Source organism: Neolamprologus multifasciatus, chromosome 4 (genome assembly GCF_963576455.1).
Source record: "Neolamprologus multifasciatus chromosome 4, fNeoMul1.2, whole genome shotgun sequence".
Taxonomy (NCBI): domain Eukaryota; kingdom Metazoa; phylum Chordata; class Actinopteri; order Cichliformes; family Cichlidae; genus Neolamprologus; species Neolamprologus multifasciatus.
Window position 1 is genome coordinate 17,426,122 of NC_140442.1, and position 21,019 is coordinate 17,447,140.

Below are 21,019 nucleotides of genomic sequence, written 5' to 3' on the forward strand. Positions count from 1 at the left end.
TTTTCAGTAGTGCCTAGTCCCAGTCAGAAAAGACACGCCCAGGATCACTAAAGCAGTTCTTTGTGCAGCACAAACCCACAAATCCCCAGTTTCAGGAAGGGTGTAAAAGTCTACTGATCAGATTAGGTAAGTACTTTACTAGGGGTGGGTTTAAAAGATCGATTTCCTGATTCAAAACGATCTTAGTTTTAATAATGCGATCTCGATTAATTAAATCCTGAATTTTTATTTATAAATGTATTTTGCCAGAAACACCAGAATCTTAGGTTAAAGCTCACAAAACAATTTCAACAACCGCCGTGTACTTCAAGAACAGTTTCCCATCTTAAATCTCAGTTTTCTCCATTATCCGCTTGCTTATCACGTTGTGTACTGATGTATACGCCGCTGTTCTTTTGTTTTTGTTTTTTGTTTTTTGTTTGTTTTTTGTTTTTTTGTTTGTTTGTTTTTTTTTGGGGGGGGGGGGGTCCAAAGAATTACTTCCGAAAAGAAAGCCTCATTTCTGCTGTTCAATACCGAAGCAGCTAATGTAAAGTATGCCAAATTGCAAAACGCTTAGCAGCTGTCTCTAATCAAACTTCTGTAACCTCTTCTTCACTTTAGTACCATCAGGTAATGTTCATATTCGTGGTTTTCTTTCGTTTTTGTTCTACTGCAGAATATTTTTTAAGGCGGTTATCTGTGTTTTATCCACAGTTACTTTGACACAAAGGCATCTGCTGTGATGCTTACAGCTCTGATTAAGTCTCTCGCGTCTCAGTTTTGTTTTTATACATAGATATAAAAATATGTTGTCGAGACGAAGTGATTGCGGGAGCGCGCAGCTGCTTAAAACTGCAGCGCCCGGATTATTTGCATTGACAGCTACTTCCGTGCACCTGATATAACGTGGAAAATAACCCCAAAACACATTTATGCCTTGGTTGTTAGGCAAAGGTATGCATTTATGGAACTTTAACGATTTGTGTAACCGAATTATGACGTTTAGTCATACCCCCCTATGACTAAGAGACTGTTTGGGATATAACCATGGGATATAATGTCGCATGCAACACCTCTGGGTGATATCCAACAAGTTTGAAGTGACGAGTTTCAGTGACGAGTTATAGGCGGCAATCACTTTTTGGCAGGTTGAAAATGACATATTATCTGTGTCTTCTTTTAAAAGTTATTCAGCAGTTCTAAGGGACTGTTTGGGATGTAATATGTCACATATAGCCCTTCTGGATGATACCCAACAAGTTTGAAGCGGAAATATTGTTTCAGTGACAAGTTATAGGCCACAATCACTTTTTGGTATCCCTAAAATGGCATGTTCTCAGTCGTTATTCCGAACATGCGTCATGGTGATACTGGCACAATAGGTCTTTATTGTTTTAACTACTATTCGACAGTCTTATAAAAAAAATATGAACAACGAGAGTAGATATACTAAACCTGTAGGTATTAATTATTCCATCGTGATGCGTGTAGTCATTCGTGACTGCGCTACACACTGAAAGTAAACTTCTGACAAGCGTCATAATTCGATTACACGAATCATTAAAGTTCCATAAATGCATACCTTTGCCTAACAACAAAGGCATAAATGTGTTTGGGGTTTTCTTCCACGTTATATCAGTTGCACGGAAGTAGCTGTCAATGAAAATAATCCGGGCGCTGCAGTTTCAAGCAACAGCGCGCGCTCCCGAGGACGGTGTCGTGCCAAATTAGGTATCCCCGACAGAATTTGTTTCCCCTGCGTCGGGAGCACACGCTGGACTGTCCAAATCAGTAGCGGTCCTAGCCTGTTTGGCGCCCTGGGCGAACACCTCCTCTTTTGACAGAGAGCAGGGCTGGGTAGCCGTAGTTTTTGTTGACCGCAGCACAACGAGTTTCCCCTTGTTGCATTAGAGCCTGTGATGTTTTAAGAGTTTGAATCGCGAGCCGATCACATTGCTCTGTAAACTTTTCAAGCACTTTAATAAACAAGCAAGCAATTCCACCTCTCGCATTATTGCGTAAAGTTGACAGGCAAATAGACAGGCTCAGTCCCCGGCCTCTAGCAACTGTGGAAGTCGCTACACTCCTCCTCTTCTTTTCTCTTTTTTTTTTAGAGTTTAAAAACGGGTTGTGTGTGAGACTTTAGATCAACAAAATATAAAATATACATTTTAAATTGTTATTGATCCCTTCACCCCTGGTCCTAAAGTGTATATTTATTTTCTTACTCTTCTTATATATGTTGTTTGTTTACTCACACTGTTGTAACTGGAGCCTCGTCGTCTCGTCTCTCTATATACTGTACTGTATGTAGCGGAGATGACAATAAAGTTTACTTTGACTTCAGCAGCGAGCAGGCGCACCGAGGGCTCTCGTGCTCACTTTTCTCATATAGAATTTTGAAAAAACATCGGTGCAAATTATAAGTCTGTATTATAATGTCTGGTGTTTTCGTGTTTGTTGGTTTGTTTGTAATTTGTTTTATTTTGCGAGTTGGTCATTTTTGCTGCTCCAGCCAGCCAGCCAGGCCGCCGCCGCCCCGCCCTTTCCTCCCTGTGCCGCAAGCAGCAGGCGCACCTCGCAAACGGGGGGCGCCCTTACTCCCAGCAAATGGGCGATACAACCAATGCCATTCCCAATATGCGCTGGCATGATGTCGGGGCAGCATGAGAACGAGCCGTGATGCCGCCCCCACCACGATGCCGCCCCGGGCAACCGCCCGCGTCGCCCGTATCTAAAACCGCTACTGGTCCAAATCAGGACAAACAGTATCCCGCATTGTTGATTTTTAGTTTACAAACACTTCTTATTATGACTAACTACTCCTGACATTTTTGAGATGTTTGCTCTTTATACAACGAAGTTATAGTGGGATACAAATAATATCAGGCTGATCCTGCCACAATTTGTTCCCCCTGTGAAAATCACGGACAAACAGTATCCCACATTGCTGATTTTTCGTTCACAAACACTTCTTATTATGACGCATTACTCCTGAAACCTTGGAGGATTTAGCTCTTTATATAGTAAAGTTATAGGAGAATAAAAATATAAAAATAGTTATCAGCCAAAACGTTAATGGTTTGTTAAAAATAATCCCATCTGATACCCGTGAGCAATAAATATATAATTTTCTGTTGTAACCATCAAACTGAATGGTAATGTAACGATACTAATTTTTCACTTTTTCACAAAATGAAAACATCAGTACTTCTTGCGTGCTCCCAGCACAGGGGAAACAAATTCTGTTGGGGATACCTACTTTGGCACAACAACGGCAATCACTTTCTGGCAGACAATCACTTTTTGGCACAACACCTGGTCTGTCCGATCCTTTTATCTTGGTAGAGATCACGCAGAGGTGTTTCCAAGTTTCACGCAATTCTTTTATTATCTATTTTCCTTACAGATGCATCTGGAGATCAGCAGACTGCATCCTAAAGGCCGATCTGAAGAATTCCGCACAGCAGTTACAGTTAGTCTTTGGTCTCCTCCCCCTAGAGTAAACACCCACGACAATGGAAAAATACTAGTAAAGTGACCAGGGGTGCTGACACCCTAACCCCCAACTCGTTTAAGGTACGGTCCGTTTGCCATTTGTCTGTCCCTCACCCTCAGTAACTCTTGCTTCCTGTCTTGGGGGTGGATGTTAACTGTTTCCCTGCCCTGCACCCCAGTTCCTTGTTCACATTCCAGGAATATTTTCTATTTATATGCTACCCCCTAGCAACCGCCATATTATAATATTGCAAGCAATCACACACTCTATAGTCTCCTTAACTCTAATGTATATTAAGCAATCTATTATTCTCAACAATATGTACCGATAAATGATCAGAATTATAATATTTCTGTCAGTCTGAGTAAAACAGAATCGAATCGAATCGGGGATTGACTTGAATCAGGACTGAATTAGAATTAGAATTGAATCTGTTATAGAAATAAGGGACAATACCCAGCCCTAGTATATACTACACCCGTCAAACAAGAAAGGTCATTACATTTTAAGACTAAGAGTGTTTATTTCTGGAAATGTAATAAGTAAAAAACAAAACAAAGTTGTAGTTTAAGATTGCAAATCACAAAAAAATAAAGCTTATAACTTAGTTAGATTAGAAAGCATCTGTTGCTGTGATGGTTTTGGATCTTTGTGACCCAGCATTTTGAGTTCTTGTATTTTATATTATAGTTTATGTTCTAAGCCCTTGGTTGTACTGTTTTGATTATTGTCAGGTTTCAGCTATGGTTGTCAAGTGAGTTCTTAGGTTTTGTGTGATGGTTTCCCTATGTTCCATGTTGTTTCTATTGTGCCTTTCTGTCCCATGTTCTGTCTCCCCAGTCTGTTAAGTTTACATGTCTTGAGTTCAGTCAGTGTGTTTCCTGTTTTACTTTGAAGGTCTGTGTCTCATGTGAGTGTTTCTAGTTTTGCTTCCCTTGTCTCTTCCAGTCTAATTACTCCCAGCTGTGCTCAACTTCTGTCTCATTTCACTCGTTATCCCGCAGTGTATTTAAGCCCTGTGTTTCTCTGTATCAGTATCGTGTTCTCTCTTGGCTGTGTTTCCCTGTGTGTGTAGTTTAGTATTGTTTCCTTCTGTTCAGCGAATAAAGCTGCATTTTTGAGTTTAAGTTTCTTCTCTGTGAGTTTGCGTTTGGGTCCTTCTCTTGCCTGCACACAGCCGTTTTGTGACAGTTGCAATAGCTGAAAGGCGTCTTTTTTCTGACTTGGCTTTCAATACAGCATTTTTTGTTCCAGGGCTTCATTCCAGGGAGCAGAAAGCTAATATCTGAGAGTGTGTTAACCCTGGGATGAGGGAAATTCTTTCAGTTCCATAAAGAGAATATGACTTATGCCTATCACTGGAGTAAGTGACTTTTTGAACTTATCATAAGATGCATGAACACAGAAACCGAATAACAGTAATCAGAAATTCAGACCACAGATATCATTTATTCTTTTAGCACTGTTTAAATTGTTTTGTTCGAATTAATTACCTCATCTAAGTACTTATTTGCAAAACATTGCATTGGATACAAGACCATGTGTACTGAAGGAACAACAATTGTATTCATATGAAGGGAATGAATTTATTTCAATAAAGTAACTGACACCATGTGTTATTTTCAGAACAATTTATGCTTTCATCCTTTATGCTTGTCTGAAATACCTTACGACAAATACATAACCTAGCATACAGTTTCATTTATGGTCAATAAAACTGAAGACATACACCGATCAGGCATATCATTACAACCACTGTATTTTGTTGGTCCCCCTTTTGCTGCCAAAACACCCCTGACCAAGATGGGACCAAGATGCAAGTTTGAAGTTTGGGGCTTTATGGATCGGACTTGTTTGTTCAGTATATCCCACAGATGCTCTGTGGGGATTTTGGAGGCCAAGTCAACACAACAAACTCATTGCTGTGCTCCTCGAACCATTCCTGAACCATACCTGTTTTGTGATTTATGGTCAGTGGTAACTTTAACTTTATTGTCCCCAATGGGAAATTGATTTGCAGTATGTCTACACATGAAAAAACATGAAAAACAGAAAAGAAAAAAAAAGACTAGACAAGGTCATCTTTTTCCATTGAACCATGGTCAGTTCTGTTGCTTACGTGCACATTGTTGGCACTTTCTCTGTGGTGAACAGTATGGGCACCTTGACAGGTCTGTGGCTATGTAGCTCCATATGCAACAAACTGTAGCACTGTGTATTCTGTCGCCTTTTTATCAGAAACATCATGAACCTTTTCAGCAGCCAGTAGTTTGTCCATTCTTTTTACCAAATAGGCCAACCCTCACTGCCCATATGTATTGGTGAGCCTTGGCCACTCATTACCCTGACCCAATATGCCTGATCTGTGTATATCAACAGTGAATTTTGGATACATGTCATTTTCAAACATTTCATTTTAAAATTTGAGAGCGTCCTGATTTTGTCACCAACAGAAATACTGAAAGAGGGATGATCAACTAAACTGGTGTTCTATAGTCTTGTCGATGTGGTAAGTATGATCTTCTACTGCACCCGTGCAAGCCAATTTATTAGAAAATACAACATAGTAAATATTAAACGTAGTGTTTTTGCTATTTATAGAAACAATAAAAAATGGAAAGCAGCTGCTCAGCCATGGGTAAGTATTAAATGCTGTATATCAAAAGACCAGTTTAGAAATAAAGGCCTAATATAGGTAGAAAAGTACAGTTCCTTTATACAATTATGTTTCAATCTGTAACCAGAGAATAAAAAGAAATACTTTGTTCATTTCATATTTGGGAAATTCTTTAATGTAATATTAATTCAAATTTAATTCAAATTAGTTTACTGCTTGCTACTAATTTGATAAAACATTGATAAGTAGTAAATTTCTTGGTAATAATGTACTGATATAACTAGGTCACTGTAATATTTGGATTAAAATTTGTATTAACATACCGTATTTTTCAGACTATAAGGCGCACTTAATGAATTTTCTCAAAAATCATCAGTGTATGAATTCTGGTTGTGCTTACCGACCTTGAATCAATTTTATGTGGTACACGGCGCTCAAAAATCTGTCAAAAAATGTTTTCGTTTGACTTTGGTGAGCTACGAAGCCACACCGCTTGATGGATTGTCAGAGCATTACGGCTGCCGTAGTCAGGAGCCTCGCAGAGTAATCTGGGTCCAAACTACGCTTCAGGTGCCAAAGTCAAACGAACTCTGCGGCATCACTGAGTCTGTCTAAATTCTTTCATCTATAATAAATTGATCAGCGTTGCTGCTCTACCAGGTGTAACAATAAAGTTCAACATCAAGGCATCCATGAAAACAGAATTTATTAAATTTAACAGAGTTAGAAGTTAGCAGGGCGTTTGCTCGCTAGTTTCCACCTAAACATGATATACCATGTTCTGAGAGATTTCTGAAAAAATTAAAATGTACACCTCTGCTATCACTTCCAACATAAATGAAGACAGAAAACTAAACAGCAGTGATGTTTGTAGGGTTACTGAAGTCAGACTAGCTGGTATGTGCTACGTGATCGATGGTTAGGGACAAATGGAATCACATGGCAGGATGCTGTAAACGGACCAAACTTCAGTCAGGAGAACAACTGAGATAATCCATCCACAATACAAGGTTATTCATTAATATACTGCAACAACGATTAATCAATGGTACGGAAGTGGAGGAAGCAAGAAGAATGAGTTAAATAAAGTTTGACTTATCTGACTGTTTTGTTTCGTGTAATGCGCCTTATAAACTGGTGTGCCTAATGGCCTGAAAAATACAGTAAATGTATTTATTTATTATTTTCTATGCTATTTTCTATGCTCAGAGTTAAGTTTACTCTTTAGTTTAGTTAGTTGATATTTAATTGTGTGAAGGGAACCTGCAAAGTAAAAATTTTCATTGCTTTGCATAACCACGAGGTACATGACAATAAACTTCTTGAATCTTGAAACGCAGGAATAAACTGACCATTAAAAGTTTGCCAAAGCCTATAATATTAATACTTAAATGCTAATGGTTAAATGCTCTCTCCTTTATATTCCAAGCAATGGCTTTTGTTTAAAGGTTATAATGTTAATATGATATTTTTATTGTTGTGATATCTTCCCTAAGAAATACGAGAAACCATTTTACTGTATAATAGCCATGAATCAGGATGAAAAATGCTTTACTGCCCATTTAAATTGCATCTCAAATTTTATCTTTTAACTGAAAACCAGTAATGTTTAAAATTGTTTATTAATTATAAATCAATCATGGATAAAAGAGCTATTTTACTATACAAAGACACCACTGGAAACAAGGCCTTAATTAAACTAGTTTAGCTCTTCTGGGCTGGAATAAATGGGGGGGGGGCTTCATTGCATTTTAGCTCTGTCGTGGCCACAGGAGCTGATCACGCTAAATGGAAGATGATTCTTGCAATTCCACCAGCATCCCAGAAGCCTAAAATAGCTCTGGGTCTGTTTTGTTATGGAAGCTGCTTCAAGACCCATGCAGACCAAATTATATTATAGTTTCCGTGTTGAGTATGCTTAAATTTAGGTGATGTCATTTTGGTCATCAGATTGTTAGGCTTAAAGCAGACAAATAGAAATCTCACCTTATAATAAATACCAAGGGTATTTATAAAAACCAATTAAAATAAAACCAAAATTATTAGAAATTTCACCAGCACCTCATTCAATTTTGCAAGGGAAGCAAAACTGAATTATTAAGAGCTTGCTTGCAGCTGACAGAGCCAATGGCCTCTCTCACCCCTCAGGCAGTACTGAGGAAGTGGGATTTTCAGCACTGGCTGTCCTCCCAGCCGCTGGATGTGAGATGCCATCTCAGCCATATGGTGCGAATTTAACCCAAATATCTTCTAGGTCTCTGTCAGTGAGACCCAGAGACTGTTCACTCGCAGTGTCCCCCTATGTTTGGGGGTTACAAGAAAATCACTGATGTTAGGTTTATCCAAGTAAAAACCTTGCTGGAACAATATGAGACAACCTACTGCAGCAGCAAAACAAGATGCAAGACAGAGCTCTTTATATATTTTCGCGCGTGAGGGAGGCCGACCGAGGTCAAGCGCCGTTCCTTTACTTGAACTCCGTCAGACTCTCGGCCGGCTTTCCCGTAGCACTCCTTTTATTCTTGTTACATGAATATGCATAGTTTCATTAACATGTGACATGTTAGAATAGGCATTTGTGTGAATAGAGGATATCTGTGTGTACGTGTGGGTGTGTGTGAAAATATGACCCCGTGAACAACTCCCCATATAGCTGGCGCCAGGAGTCTTCTGGGAAAGTCCTCCTTGCTGCAATCAACTAAGGCTTGACACTGAACAGATATGTATGTGTTCTGCCATACCATATATCACAGACAAGATGCAACCTCCTCATGACCTTAAGAATGTGTAGAGTGCACCTAGACCCTCAGCAGACCTAAATAAGGATGAGACATTCTATCAATATATCGAAAAATTACATATCTCTAAGCATAAATGAGATACTTCACAATTATCGTAAACTTATTTTTTTCAGACAATCAGGTTACCCTGGTAACATTTCTACTGTGTTGTTATGGGTCTAACTACAAGATCAATTCAGTGCAGGGTTTTTTTGTGTGTGTTAATTAGCTGAGGAAAATTTTTTGAGCAGTCTACAACTTTTGAGGAGTGGCAATATGAACATTACCTTTGTGCTCTTGTTCTTTGTGCAATCAAAATAAGAGTAAAGCGCAAAGTGTGTCCAAGATAAAGACAACTGCTAACACATCTTGAGCTCTTTACAAACATCTGCAAAGACAACATACAAGCAATGGCGGCAACTACTTAGTTTGATTACTACTCTTTCTGGGTCACAAAATAATTTTTTAAGATATTTTCAGGCGAGAATGTAGCTGTGTAAACTTCAAATATCTGCTAGCATCACAAGTGCTCTGACGTTTTCGGAGACATCAGTTACCCACCAGCTCAAAAGCTAGCCGGGGGTTCAAGGCTCACAAGAGCCGGCTAGAACAGCGAACTCCCAGCACATCGTTTTCAACCCTGTGTGAAATCCTCACGACCGTCGTGAGGGTGTCACCGCAGCTTCTCACACTGCGCACGCGCAAACACATAAATTTCGGTGAAAAAGACGGAGTAGCACGGCAGTGCAGCGTGTGATCTGGACACAAGCGATGGAGGCACTTGTAGAACTTTGGAAAGCTCATCCGAGCCTTTTCAATGTGGCCTCACAAAATTATCACGACCACAACAACTGCAAAAATAGTTGGATTTACACTGCTGCTCAATCACAGCTGCCTGATCAATGTTTTTCATTAGCAATTTAGCAAAGTTGATGGTGGTGGTGTGCATGTCTGTGTGAGTGAAAGACAGAGAGGGAGAGCGAGCGACAGATTTTCTGTTATAACCTTCATTTTTATGGACGCACAGTGTGAGCAATCGGGTCGCATCAGAGCATTGGGCTGTATAGTGTGAGACCCTGCATTGTGACCTACGAACTTCTAACCCCTGCGAGTCAATCGTACAGTTTGTGCAGAAGCTGAATAACACGACTGAAAAAAGTCGCACAGTGTATGCCCAGCTTTAGTCACTTAGATAACTTAAAAATGTTATTGTTTGGCTTTTTTCAGTGTTTTATTTGTAAATCGGGTTGGCTGAGATTGAAGTTATAGTTTTCACAGAGCTGAATAAATGTCAAACAAAGAACTGATTAAACAGAAGTGTGAGATGGTAGAATTTACTCCAGTTTCCTGTTATATTTGAGGGAGCAAAGAGCTGAGTTTACTAAACTCCACCGAGACAAGTATAGTATACTAAGTATACTACAAGGTTATTTCAAATTGTTGGGTGTAAGTGGCAGTAAGTAACTTAATGTAAATAACTTAATTGATTTCAAAATTTTGTTTCAGAGTGGTGTGAGCTGCCGTATAACAGCTGGACAGAATCTCATGTTAGTTCCTGGCTGAAATCCATTGGAATAAAAGAAATGTACAGAGTAAAAATGTTGGAGGCGGAAGTGACGGGACCAGTACTCGAAAGTGTAGACCGGGAATTCCTCAACGAAATAATTGGAATGAAAAGTGGCCAAATTAAACACCTGCTGAAGAAACTAGATGAACTTTTAAGACCGGAAGAGCAGAAAATAAAAAATAAAAGTGATTTTCCTCGTAAGTGTAGAGATGGCAAAAAAGAAGCTGATACAGATGTAGGACAAGAACCAAAGATTTCATCACACGAGCTATGTGATGGAGCAGAGGATAAAACTATTCCTACAGAGAGCAATGATAGCATATCCACTACAGAAGTGGTTTCCTGTGACTATCGTAAATTTGACCAGGATGAAAAGGACTTCAGGTACGTGAAACATCATGTGCTTCCTCCTGAGACAGGGACTGAAAACATGATGGTTCCATGTCATGAATATAAGTCACTTGAGATTGCGCACAAACTAGAGTCAAAAAAGCTAGAAGTAAAAGTAGCCAGTGAAGTGTTAAGATTTGCATGTGCATGCATGAATATGAGAGCAAATGGGACAATTCACTTTGGCATCATGGATAAAGTCACAGGAACTCACAAACATGGAGAAATCATCGGGATACCTGTAAACAACCAAGAAGACTTTACAGAAGCATTAAATTACATTGAAAAATGCTTTGAAGAGTCAAAACACAAAGTTGATGCCAGAAAATGCATAAGAAACCCGCGATTCATTGAGGTGCTTGACAAGGAAAGTAGTGGGAACACATGGGTCATTGAATATGACATCGTCCCAAAAGCAAGCATTGTAAAAGATAAGCTTTACTCTGTTTGTGTTCCTAAATTCTCTGAGAAAGAAGGCAAAGTAAAGTGTGAAGAGAAAATTCCCTATTACAGAGTTGGAGCAAAAACACCACGTGTACCTAAAGACGACCTTGTTCTTTTCATTCAAGGACTGAGAGAAAAAGACCAAGAAAGAGAGGAGGCAGAATCTATAAGCAATGAAACTCCTCTGGAGTTTGGAGAGGATCAAAAGAGGAAACTTTCTATCCTCCTAACATGTGGGAGAAAATACATGGACAACTCTCTGTTTTACCTTGTTGTAACAAACAAATTTCAGCCGGCACATCTTGACAACATAAGCTTCTTAGTTCACATGAATTTATTCTGTGTGTTTGACTTTGACCCAGATTCAAAGACATCTGGTCTTTGTGGAAAATACAAGAAACAGAAACCAGCAATAAACACTCACTTTTTTGATGACTATGCAAAAGACAAGAGAATTGCAACTAATGACATCGAAAAGTCTTTACAACTTTTTGACAGAATAAGTTGGATTTTCTGCAATGGTATAAACAACTTTCCTGGTGGAGAACAACCCTGTGATGAGAAAACCTGGCTCAAAGACAGAAAAAAGAAACTGAAAAAAGTAGTGTCACTCATCTGCAATGAGATACTTCCCAGAGGGTCATTTGTTGTCCTTTTCCTGCTCATGTCTGATGTTGAACAGCCACTTGTTGAGACTTTCCATGAATTCTATTCAGAAATGACTGGCCATGAATTTTTGGCAGTCGTATCAGAGTCAAAGGAAAACTACAAGAAGTGGTCAAGTCTTGCCCAGGTGTCCTCCCCCATTTCTGATCTCAAAGAAATCAGCATTGTTGGAATGCCACTGAGTCACGTGGATGCCACAGTTCAAAGCATTCAACTATTGAAAAATCAATCCACAAGGACATTACCAGTCCCAAATGGAGGCGTATGCTTCCTAACGTCTGATGAAGAGGCTAAGCTAGATTCTTTGGAAGTCATCAGTGTTGATCAGTGTGATGATACAAAACTAGAGATCATGAGTGAGGAGGAAATCCAACAAACTGAGAGCTACTTCTATCGAGGTGGAAAGATAAACTGGATCAACTTCTGGCTTGCTGATAAACACAAGTGCAGGGAAATTATAGAGAGAGATGCCTACAAAGAAGTAAATAGCTTGCTAGACAAAATAGCACATCGTCTCAAAGCCATACACCCCATAGAGAGTGTGAACATATACCATCATCCAGGTAGTGGTGGAAGTACAGTGGCACGGCAGATCCTCTGGAGGTGGAGAAATAAAGTGCGATGTGCAGTTGTTAAGCAGTGTAAGGAAATCACAACTGTGTGTGAAGATGCAGTGAAATTGAGGGAACATAATGAGACAGACAAAAGCAAATGTCTCCCAGTGCTGCTCCTGCTAGAGGACCACAATCCACATTACATCAATGACATCAAAGTGCACCTTCAAAATGTTATTGCAACCAAAAAGATAAGTCAATCTGTGTTGTGCTTTATCCTGCTCATCTGCAGCAGGTCAAACGATCCAGAATATATATGCAGAAAATCATCATCTAAAACAGTTGCAGTCACTCACAAACTGTCCGTAGAAGAGAAGCTTCTGTTCTCAAAAAAGCTGGCGCACCTCAAACAGCAACTTGAACCGTACTTGAATCAGTTCAAATGTGAGGACTTTATCCTCACATTTGTACTGATGACTAAAGGGTTCGAGCGAAGCTACATTAAAGACTTTGTAAAAAATCTTCTAGATAAAACCGATCATTCATCATCCACAACTCGTCTCATCAGATTCGTGGCTCTCCTGAATTGCTACGTAAAAGATTCATACATATCTGTGTCACACTGTGAAGCATCTCTTGGCATCGCAACATATATGGATAGAACTCAGTACCATGCCTTTGTGGATCATCTAAGTGAAGAAGCCAGGCTCATTTTCATCCACCTTAACCAAAGTTCAACACACATCCAATCCATACGAATTATTCATCCATTGGTGGCAGAAGAAATTCTGAGTCATCTGTCTGCTAATTTGCCTCAGAGTGATATTGCCACGGATCTCATCAGTGATAAGGTACTGATCAATCACAGGTTTGGCAGAGATGAATTTCTGAGGCTTGTCAGAGCTCTTTTCATTAGACGCAACAAGAAGAGCAGAGGAGATCCTAAAGACACAACTTTTTCACCATTTATTGAGCATGTCTGCAATGTTGATAAAGGGGGTGTTCAGAAAGCTGTTGATCTCATGAAAGCTGCTTACATAAATTTAGGAAAAGATGCACTTGTAGCACAACAGCTTGCTCGGCTGCTTTACACTCATAATAGATTTGAAGAGGCTCTTGAATGGGCCAAAGAAGCAAAATCTCTTGCACCACGTGACACATTTATACTCGACACAGTGGGACAAGTGTATAAGTGGTGGTTTTATCACTTGTATACCCTTGCAGAAAAAGAACCATCTCCTGAAAGGTGCACTGAAATCATAAGCACAGCGCTCAGAGGAATTTCTGCCTTTCGGGATTCTGAAAACACACCAAAAAAAGAGACTGTCAACCTTAACAGCTCATATTATGGGGAAGTAGATGTTGGCTGCAGCCTCCTAGAATTCCTGTCAGGAGTAGACGTTTTTTCAAACGGAAAATATAAGCTTATGGACTACCTGCTGACAGACTACATACCAGCAGAGGTCAAAACACCCTGGCAGAAGTTTCATCAGCAGTTGAAAGGCTTACAGAAAAGATTGAGCCAAGCACTTGAGTGCATTTCTGAGGAACTCAGCTATTTTCAAACTGACCGTAATGAGGAGGATGAAGAGCTTGATGCAAGGGATGCAGAGCAAGTGCACAAGCCAAGAGAGTGGCTGACAAAAAAGAGTGCTGTATATGCTGGATTTTTCTGCAATGCATCAGATGAGAGTGGTCTAGCAAATGAAAGCGATGACACTGACATGGCTGGTCCAGTTGAAAAGCTTTCTCCATTCCAAAGACAGATGAGGACCTACAATCTTGGTGGAGGTAACATTACATCCATCCTCTCCCTACTTTATGACAAAAATGCAAAGAAAGCAGGAAAAAAACTTGAGACAATCTTTAGCCTGTACCCAGAAAACCTGACCTGGAATGATCTTGATCCAACAGAACTCACAAACTTCATCTTTTGTCAGATAGCTCTCAGCTGTATTCTACCTGGTTCCTCAAAGCTTTTGTCCCTTCAAAAGCTACAAGAACTCAGCAAGAGATTTGTGACAAAAGGGAAAAACATGTCACCGGCAAATGCTCTCTTCCTTCTCTCCCTTCTGTTTTGGCCCGAGACAAGTGATGAAGTCAGTCATAATGATACTGAAATTCTTTTATCTGCCATTGATGCACTTCAAAAACTCTATGAGCAAAAGATTCAACATAGGTCTCAGAGGAAAAGCAAGATCATAACTCACTTCTATCTGGGAAAGGCAAGAGGTCTTAACAAGATTGTTCACAGAAACGCTCTAGGAAACGCAAAATGGCGTACAGGAGAAGTATGGAAGACAAAACAAGTTGTGCAACTTCTCAAACGGGTTGAAGGGTGGACAGAAAATGAAACCTTGTTTGTGAAGTGTGGACGCAAAGGCAGCAAGATCAGAGTCATTCCTGTGTACAGTCACTCCCTGCATCAAAGAAACGAAAAGGTTAACTTCTACTTGGGCTTTTCGTTTGACGGTGTAGTTGCCTGTGACATCGAAGTGATGGACTAATGTCTTCAGTGTAACTCTCCAATAAATAATAAGTAATAGTAAATCTAGTTTACATGATCTTGAGCTATAAAAAGTTACAGAGTCAAATTTAATAAGGCCAGTGTGAAACACGAGTTATTTCTTTCTGAGTTTGTTATTGTTTCAGTTCCAAATACCTTTTTTTGCATGTACCACTGATCTTTATAATTATGACAACTGTGACACATATGCACACAATGCTGCATTAATATAAGTCCTTACTGGGATGGATATATGGAGTTAAACTTGTACTGTTCTAACAGTAGTTCATATCGGTAATTACATTTGATTCACATTTGTGTTGACTTGATATCAATGTTGTTTCTTTACTTCTAAAATTGTGAAATTTGCCCACAAAAATGTCTTAAAAAATAGTTTTTAATCCAAATTACATTTTTACTTGGATAAATAAAGGATAACAAAAATAAAAAAGAAGAATGTTCAAAAAGTCATTTAAAAAAAAAAAAAAAAAAAAAAAAAAACATGCAAAAAAAGAAAAAGAATCACTGTAAATAATTTCTGAAACTATTTTTAACAGTGTTTACATTTGGAAAAATGTTGAACATTGTGTTTTTCTGTTGTTAGCATATTTTTTAAATGATCTTTGGATGGTGAAACAAAGTGTGCCTCATTTCTGGAAAAAAAAGGATATTCTTGAGAGACTGCAAATGTGTTCTGAGATCATTTTAATATGGGACAATACAGTTCTTGTACAGACGTTCATGTAAATACAGACTGCTTTCCCACAAGCATTGCTTTTACTACTTGACAATATTTGATGATAGTACTTTCATAACTTACTGTTTGTATTCATTTTGTGTTTGTATCATGAAATGTAGAAATGTTATTTGCATTTACATTTATTTAGTGAAAACCTCAGTGTTCAACATCCAGTGCAGAAAAAATACAAGTTAAATAAAGTTAAATACATCAGAAGTTATGAATTGGTTTATTTAAATTGAGACATTTTACATTGAAAGTTTTAGGTTGAAAACTGAAGCAAAGTACATTATTTCATAAATATGAGCAAATTAATTTTCTTTCATGGAATGGTATACTTCAAGAAGTAAACAGTTTACAGAATTAAAAATAATAATAATAATAAGACTATACTTACCAATAAAGTCTGCCTGAATGACATCTGTATATTGCTGAAATCATTTTCAAATGCTCACTAGCATTTATTAGTAGTAGTGAAAAACAATTGCAGCACACCAATATAAAATTCCTTTCAGATTTATGAAGGATGCAGTTTTTTCAGACGATTGTGTCAGACATAAATAAAAATGCCATACCAAATACAATTTGACAAACATCATCAATCAATTATAGTTGTGGTACTTACTGCTTTAACTAACCCATTACTGGCAGAGATTCTCCTTCAAGTAAATAGTTCAATTCAAATGATCAAATGAGGAAAACTAATAAAACAAACAGGATTAAGTAGTAAAGCCATTTTAGGAACATGTGAAAAGTAGTTTGTTCATTCAAACATCCTGCCACACATTTTAACTGCAAATGGTGATGCTGCTGTAGAACTTTTAGGCCTTTAATATGCCTTTAATAGTCTGTTTAATAGTAAAATACATTTGAAAGCTCTATACTTTTCAGATGGTCTCACCCACAGAGATCTCACTGGTCTAAAGATCCTAACGATTTCAGAGAAAACTTCTGCCAAAAAGTAATTATGAATTTTAAGTTGGTTAAAAATGAAAGTCGAGTTTCATTTTAAAACTTTTTTCTTCTGTGCCTGGCTGTGATGCCATTCTTTGTCAAGAAAGCTGATGGTGGTTTTCCCTCTCTTGCCGATGGAAGCAGCATGGACTCCTTTTATTTTAAAAGCAGCAGTGACAGTTTCCCTTTTGAACTATAGTGGCAATTGCTTGTTCCATGGTTATGGCTGCACAGGAATACTCATTCTCACAGGTCATTTACTACAGATCCACTTTGTACAACACTTCCACCATGATCAGTGCTGCCTGATCGATCACATGTGTTTTTTACTGATCTATTCCACACTATTACACAAAATGTTCAAAAACGCAGGACAAGATAACAGAATCAGGATAGTAATACTGAGACTGAGTTTAGTATCCAGGCTTAGGGTTCAGGCAGACTAGAGCTTGACCAGTAAATGGAGGACAGGGTAGATAGTTTAATGACAAACAATGAAATATTGTTTACGTTTGTTAACATGTTTAAAGAAAAAGATGCCTAAATACAAGAACACAAACAAGGACCTTCACCAAACTTGCTGCAAGTTTGGGGATAATGATATCCAACAGCATGTAAGCTGTGAGGGCCCCTGATAATGAATGAGAAGACAGAAAACAGTGAGACTTGCCTCTGGCTGAAACAGGGCTACACTGAGACAGGGCCTCAGCCAGTTCCCCCCAATGGCATTGCTACAGGGAGAAGAAAAATCTGGGTTTTAGCACTACAGCCTTTAATGATCTGGATGTTATGCACCTGTACAATGCATTCTATCAGTGACATGTACAGAGCATCAGTAAAAGACTCCCTAGATAAAAGACAATATTTACAAGCATTTTGCATTTCATATACAAGATATCAATCTTTACTGTTCACCTTCATAATAGCAGAAGAGCAGTCACAATGCAGTTTATACCAGGAGTACAAACCTGTTGTGACGTCTCAGCCCAGCAACATCACACAAAAAAATCTAACATTTCATCACAATACAGTTTCACAGTCATACATATACTAATAAATACCTCCTTTATTTAGAGTTAAGGGAGTAATTGTTCATACAAATATCAACACAAAGACAGAGTTAGAGCATGAACAGGTAGTAGAAGCCCTCACCAAACAAAGTTGGGGACACAAGTCCAACAGCACTACGTGCTGTGAAGGCCTCACTGTTTAGCTTAGAACAGAAAGGTATTTACATCAAACTTGCCTTGATAAAGGGTGGGTACTGCCCATGTAACTCCAGCGCCTTCACAACACTACGAACCATATCTACTACACTTCTATACACCTAAACATGAAAAGGAAAAAAAGCCACAAAACAGAGATGGTTTCAATCAGAATCAAATCAAACAGGTCTTTGATAGATGCAATGTAATATTTCCCATGCCATGGGATGTTTACAGCTCCTGTCTTTGCTGTTTATTTAATGTCTCTTCCTCATAGCTCAGTAGCAGAACATCAGTATACTTTGGTAATATAATACCAATACTGGTTTCTCTACTAGCCGCTGAGGGCATTAGAAAAGGGTTGAGAGTCCAAACCTATTGAAGAGAGGGAGCAGACTTCAGTAGTGGCCTCCAGGAGACATGACAGGGGGTCTCGTGACAATGGTTGGCCGTGGAGGGCCTCCCTGGTACACTGGGGGAACAACGGGAGGGGCCTGAATATACGGAGGTATTCGCCCAGGTATGTAGCCTGGCATCCCCTGCTGTGGCCCACCATACTGACCTGCAAGGACCAGGCTCATTGGTAAAAACATAATTTTTACTGCAGCCCTTTTAAAACTCTACAAATATTATCTATAGAGCACTTTCTAAAACAATTAAGCTGAAATAGAGTTAAACATTTTCAAGACTACAAAAAAATTAAGCCAATTAAATTAAATTCTTTGGTTTACAGTTGGCCTAAAACTACCAGCAGTGTATACCAGGTATGGGATGCCTCATGCTGTGCTGCTGAGGAGCCATCATGCCACCCACTGACGCTGTAGCACTGGTGGTCTGGCCTTGACGAGGAATACTGCACTGGTACTGGGACAACTGAGCCCGAAACTCTTCCTACGGCACAAAAAAAGCAAATAAAAGTGATTTGACACTTGACATGTGTAGCTCAGCTGGGAGGAAAAAAACAAGAAAAATATATATTTTTTAAAATAACAAGAACATTGCATAACTACTTACTTTAACAAGAGTGTTCCAGCTAGAATACTTACCAGTGAGATATCCTCATCAGGGTGGATCAACTTACTGGTTGCACTGGAGGTGGTGAGCGTGGCAGGCTTACTGGTTACTGTGGAGGGAGGTTTGGAGACCGTACTGCTGCCAGCATTTGGGCTGGCCAAACCGGCGGAGGACTGAGTGTAGGCTGGGAAAGTGGGCCTTGCGAGGTCGGAGGTGGTGGAGGGGGGAGTGTGAGGGGACCCCGACACTGACTGCTGACTCTGAGGGAAGAGACAGGAAAGCAGGTTAGAGACACTCAGCAGAAAGACCTTTGAATTTCACAGGGGGGTCAATTTTAGTCAAACTCCAAGATTACTCCAATGATATCGATTATTTGGTCCTTTTTAGCCTTGGCATTCATAACGTTCATGAGCAGGAATAAAATGCATTTGTCTGGAACAGCTATAGACAGAAATTTTAATACTTTGAACTCTTCCTTGTATCCGTAATAGATGACAACCAAAAAGTGTTTCTTTCATGTGTTCTTTTTTAAAATGAGAATTTATGACGCTAGATTTTTTATACTCACTAAACTGTAAATTTACATTTTAAAATTTAAAACACCAAAACGAAACCTTACAGGACTAATTTTGTGAAGCAGTACAAATATCTAATTCATCTGACTAAACAATCTTTTACCATATTAATGCCAAGCCTATAAGATCGATCTGTAACATTTTACTCCACCATCGTAACATGATAAGTAATCTTTCAAAGTTTGACTAAAATAAAACCAGTTTCTTTAGATCTGCTGAAAAACGAATGAAGTGCTGAGCATGCTGTCATATTTTGCAACAACAGAAGCCCATATATTATACATATCCACATAATTCTTCACTTTAACATTTGATTTTAAGGTGATGAAGCTATTTTTAATATTGAGTGAATGCAGATAAATTAAAAAGCAAATAAAAAAATAGCTAAACATTTTAATTAAGAAAAAAAGAAGAAAAGACAGCTTTGCAAATGAAAGAGATTCAACCTGCCCGCCACAAGCAAACTATACACAGTTGTGTGCATGCCAGCTGTAAAGCAGCAGGTTGTCAGAGTAAAGAGGGCAGACAGCCTCATACTTGTGAAGTGCTAGGGAACAGAGCTTTAGGGGAAGCGGACTGAGTGTCTGCGCTTGGTGAGGCTTTACTTGTACTTGCAACTTGACCGGCCATCTGTAGCACAGGAAAAAAGTAAAGAAAAGTAAACAGAAAAGTCTTTCAATTAAAAGAATTCCTGTGTAAAGTCTCCTTTTTTAATCAGCCCGTGCAAGCTTAGACATCTCTTACTGAAGAAAACTGTCCTGTCAGAATGCTGAGAGGAGGTGAAAACTGTGCAGCGATAAAAAGGCGTCAAAGGTTTTACCTGCCCAGCACTCGGGAAAAGAGGTTTTGTGACATCAGGTTGCACCGACGGGCCGGCAGGAACTGCAGGTCTGGGCAGCACGCCTGCAGCAGGCGGGAGCTGAGGCATGTGAGTGATGGCTGGACGGGTACCCATTGGAGGAGGAATGCCTGATACCAGCAGAACAAATTAATTCTATGTGTGCAAACACCTCACTGCAGTAGTGTTACTTAGTATTTAAAAATATTAAAAAGAAATAAATGAAACTGAGCTACAGAGATCTAAGTGGATCCTGAGGGTGTATGCTAACAGGGCATTACCTGGTGGTACACCGGGCATCATCGGAGGCATCATCCCACCCATTGGGATCATCCTAAATACATAAGAAAACATGATGTTTACAATATACAATATATATAATATATAGGGTTTGACTGATAGAAAGATTTGATTAAGAATGACAAAGATTTACCCTGGAGGCATTCCTGGCATTACAGGGGGCGTCGCTGGAATCATGGGTGGCACACCTGGCATCATCGGGGGAATTCCTGAAGCAAGTAAAAAATTTTTACTTATATCAAAACAGACGATCCTGCCACTTCATTATGTGCACCAGGGGAATAAGTCCCGGTGGCCAGAATTGTGGCCAAAGACTCTAGGTCCTATCTATTGGTTAGCTTTAGAAAATGTGAAGGAGATTTTAAAAAGTCAGTTTTTTACAGCGTGCT

The 21,019-nt window shown here is 39.1% G+C and overlaps 2 protein-coding genes across 9 annotated transcripts in view; one reads left to right on the forward strand and one right to left on the reverse strand.

Moving 5' to 3' along the window:
• On the forward strand, positions 1–21,002 carry LOC146520209 (sterile alpha motif domain-containing protein 9-like). 4 transcript variants are annotated; one of them, XM_085156868.1, is made up of 6 exons: positions 24–126; positions 3,392–4,260; positions 4,445–4,844; positions 5,935–5,990; positions 6,083–6,119; positions 10,385–21,002. In XM_085156868.1, exons 5-6 carry the CDS (start codon positions 6,095–6,097, stop codon positions 15,004–15,006), a joined length of 4,647 nt encoding a protein of 1,548 aa, XP_085012994.1. In that variant the 5' UTR covers positions 24–126; positions 3,392–4,260; positions 4,445–4,844; positions 5,935–5,990; positions 6,083–6,094; the 3' UTR covers positions 15,007–21,002. The 4 variants fall into 4 exon arrangements, with proteins under 4 accessions (XP_085012996.1, XP_085012994.1, XP_085012995.1 ...); XM_085156869.1 differs by having other exon boundaries at positions 3,392–3,561; positions 4,736–4,844; XM_085156870.1 differs by lacking the exon at positions 3,392–4,260 and having other exon boundaries at positions 1–126; positions 4,736–4,844.
• LOC146520210 (BUB3-interacting and GLEBS motif-containing protein ZNF207-like) overlaps positions 15,698–21,019 on the reverse strand; it is a 7,688-nt gene continuing 2,366 nt past the window's right edge. Inside the window, exons 5-13 of one of the 5 annotated variants that reach the window (XR_014873698.1) lie at positions 20,764–20,839; positions 20,612–20,664; positions 20,313–20,461; positions 20,030–20,122; positions 18,950–19,177; positions 18,665–18,794; positions 18,279–18,465; positions 17,945–18,025; positions 15,698–17,429 (exon numbers count right to left, since the gene is read on the reverse strand). Coding sequence is in view for 3 of the 5 variants with exons in the window: in XM_085156876.1 (XP_085013002.1) it covers positions 18,302–18,465; positions 18,665–18,794; positions 18,950–19,177; positions 20,030–20,122; positions 20,313–20,461; positions 20,612–20,664; positions 20,764–20,839 (893 nt within the window). In the remaining 2 variants the exon portion in view is untranslated. Of the gene's footprint in view, positions 17,430–17,746; positions 18,466–18,664; positions 18,795–18,949; positions 19,178–20,029; positions 20,123–20,312; positions 20,462–20,611; positions 20,665–20,763; positions 20,840–21,019 lie in introns of those variants that run through there. The other 4 variants (XR_014873697.1, XM_085156876.1, XM_085156875.1 and 1 more) reach the window with 4 other exon arrangements.

What these genes read in the sequence shown, in the direction of transcription:
- LOC146520209 (XM_085156870.1), top strand. Translation starts at nt 6,095, where the DNA reads ATGGAAAGCAGCTGCTCAGCCATGG. An exon ending in AAGCAGCTGCTCAGCCATGG is followed by an intron (nt 6,120 to 10,384) that starts GTAAGTATTAAA and finishes ATTTTGTTTCAG; the next exon opens with AGTGGTGTGAGCTGCCGTAT.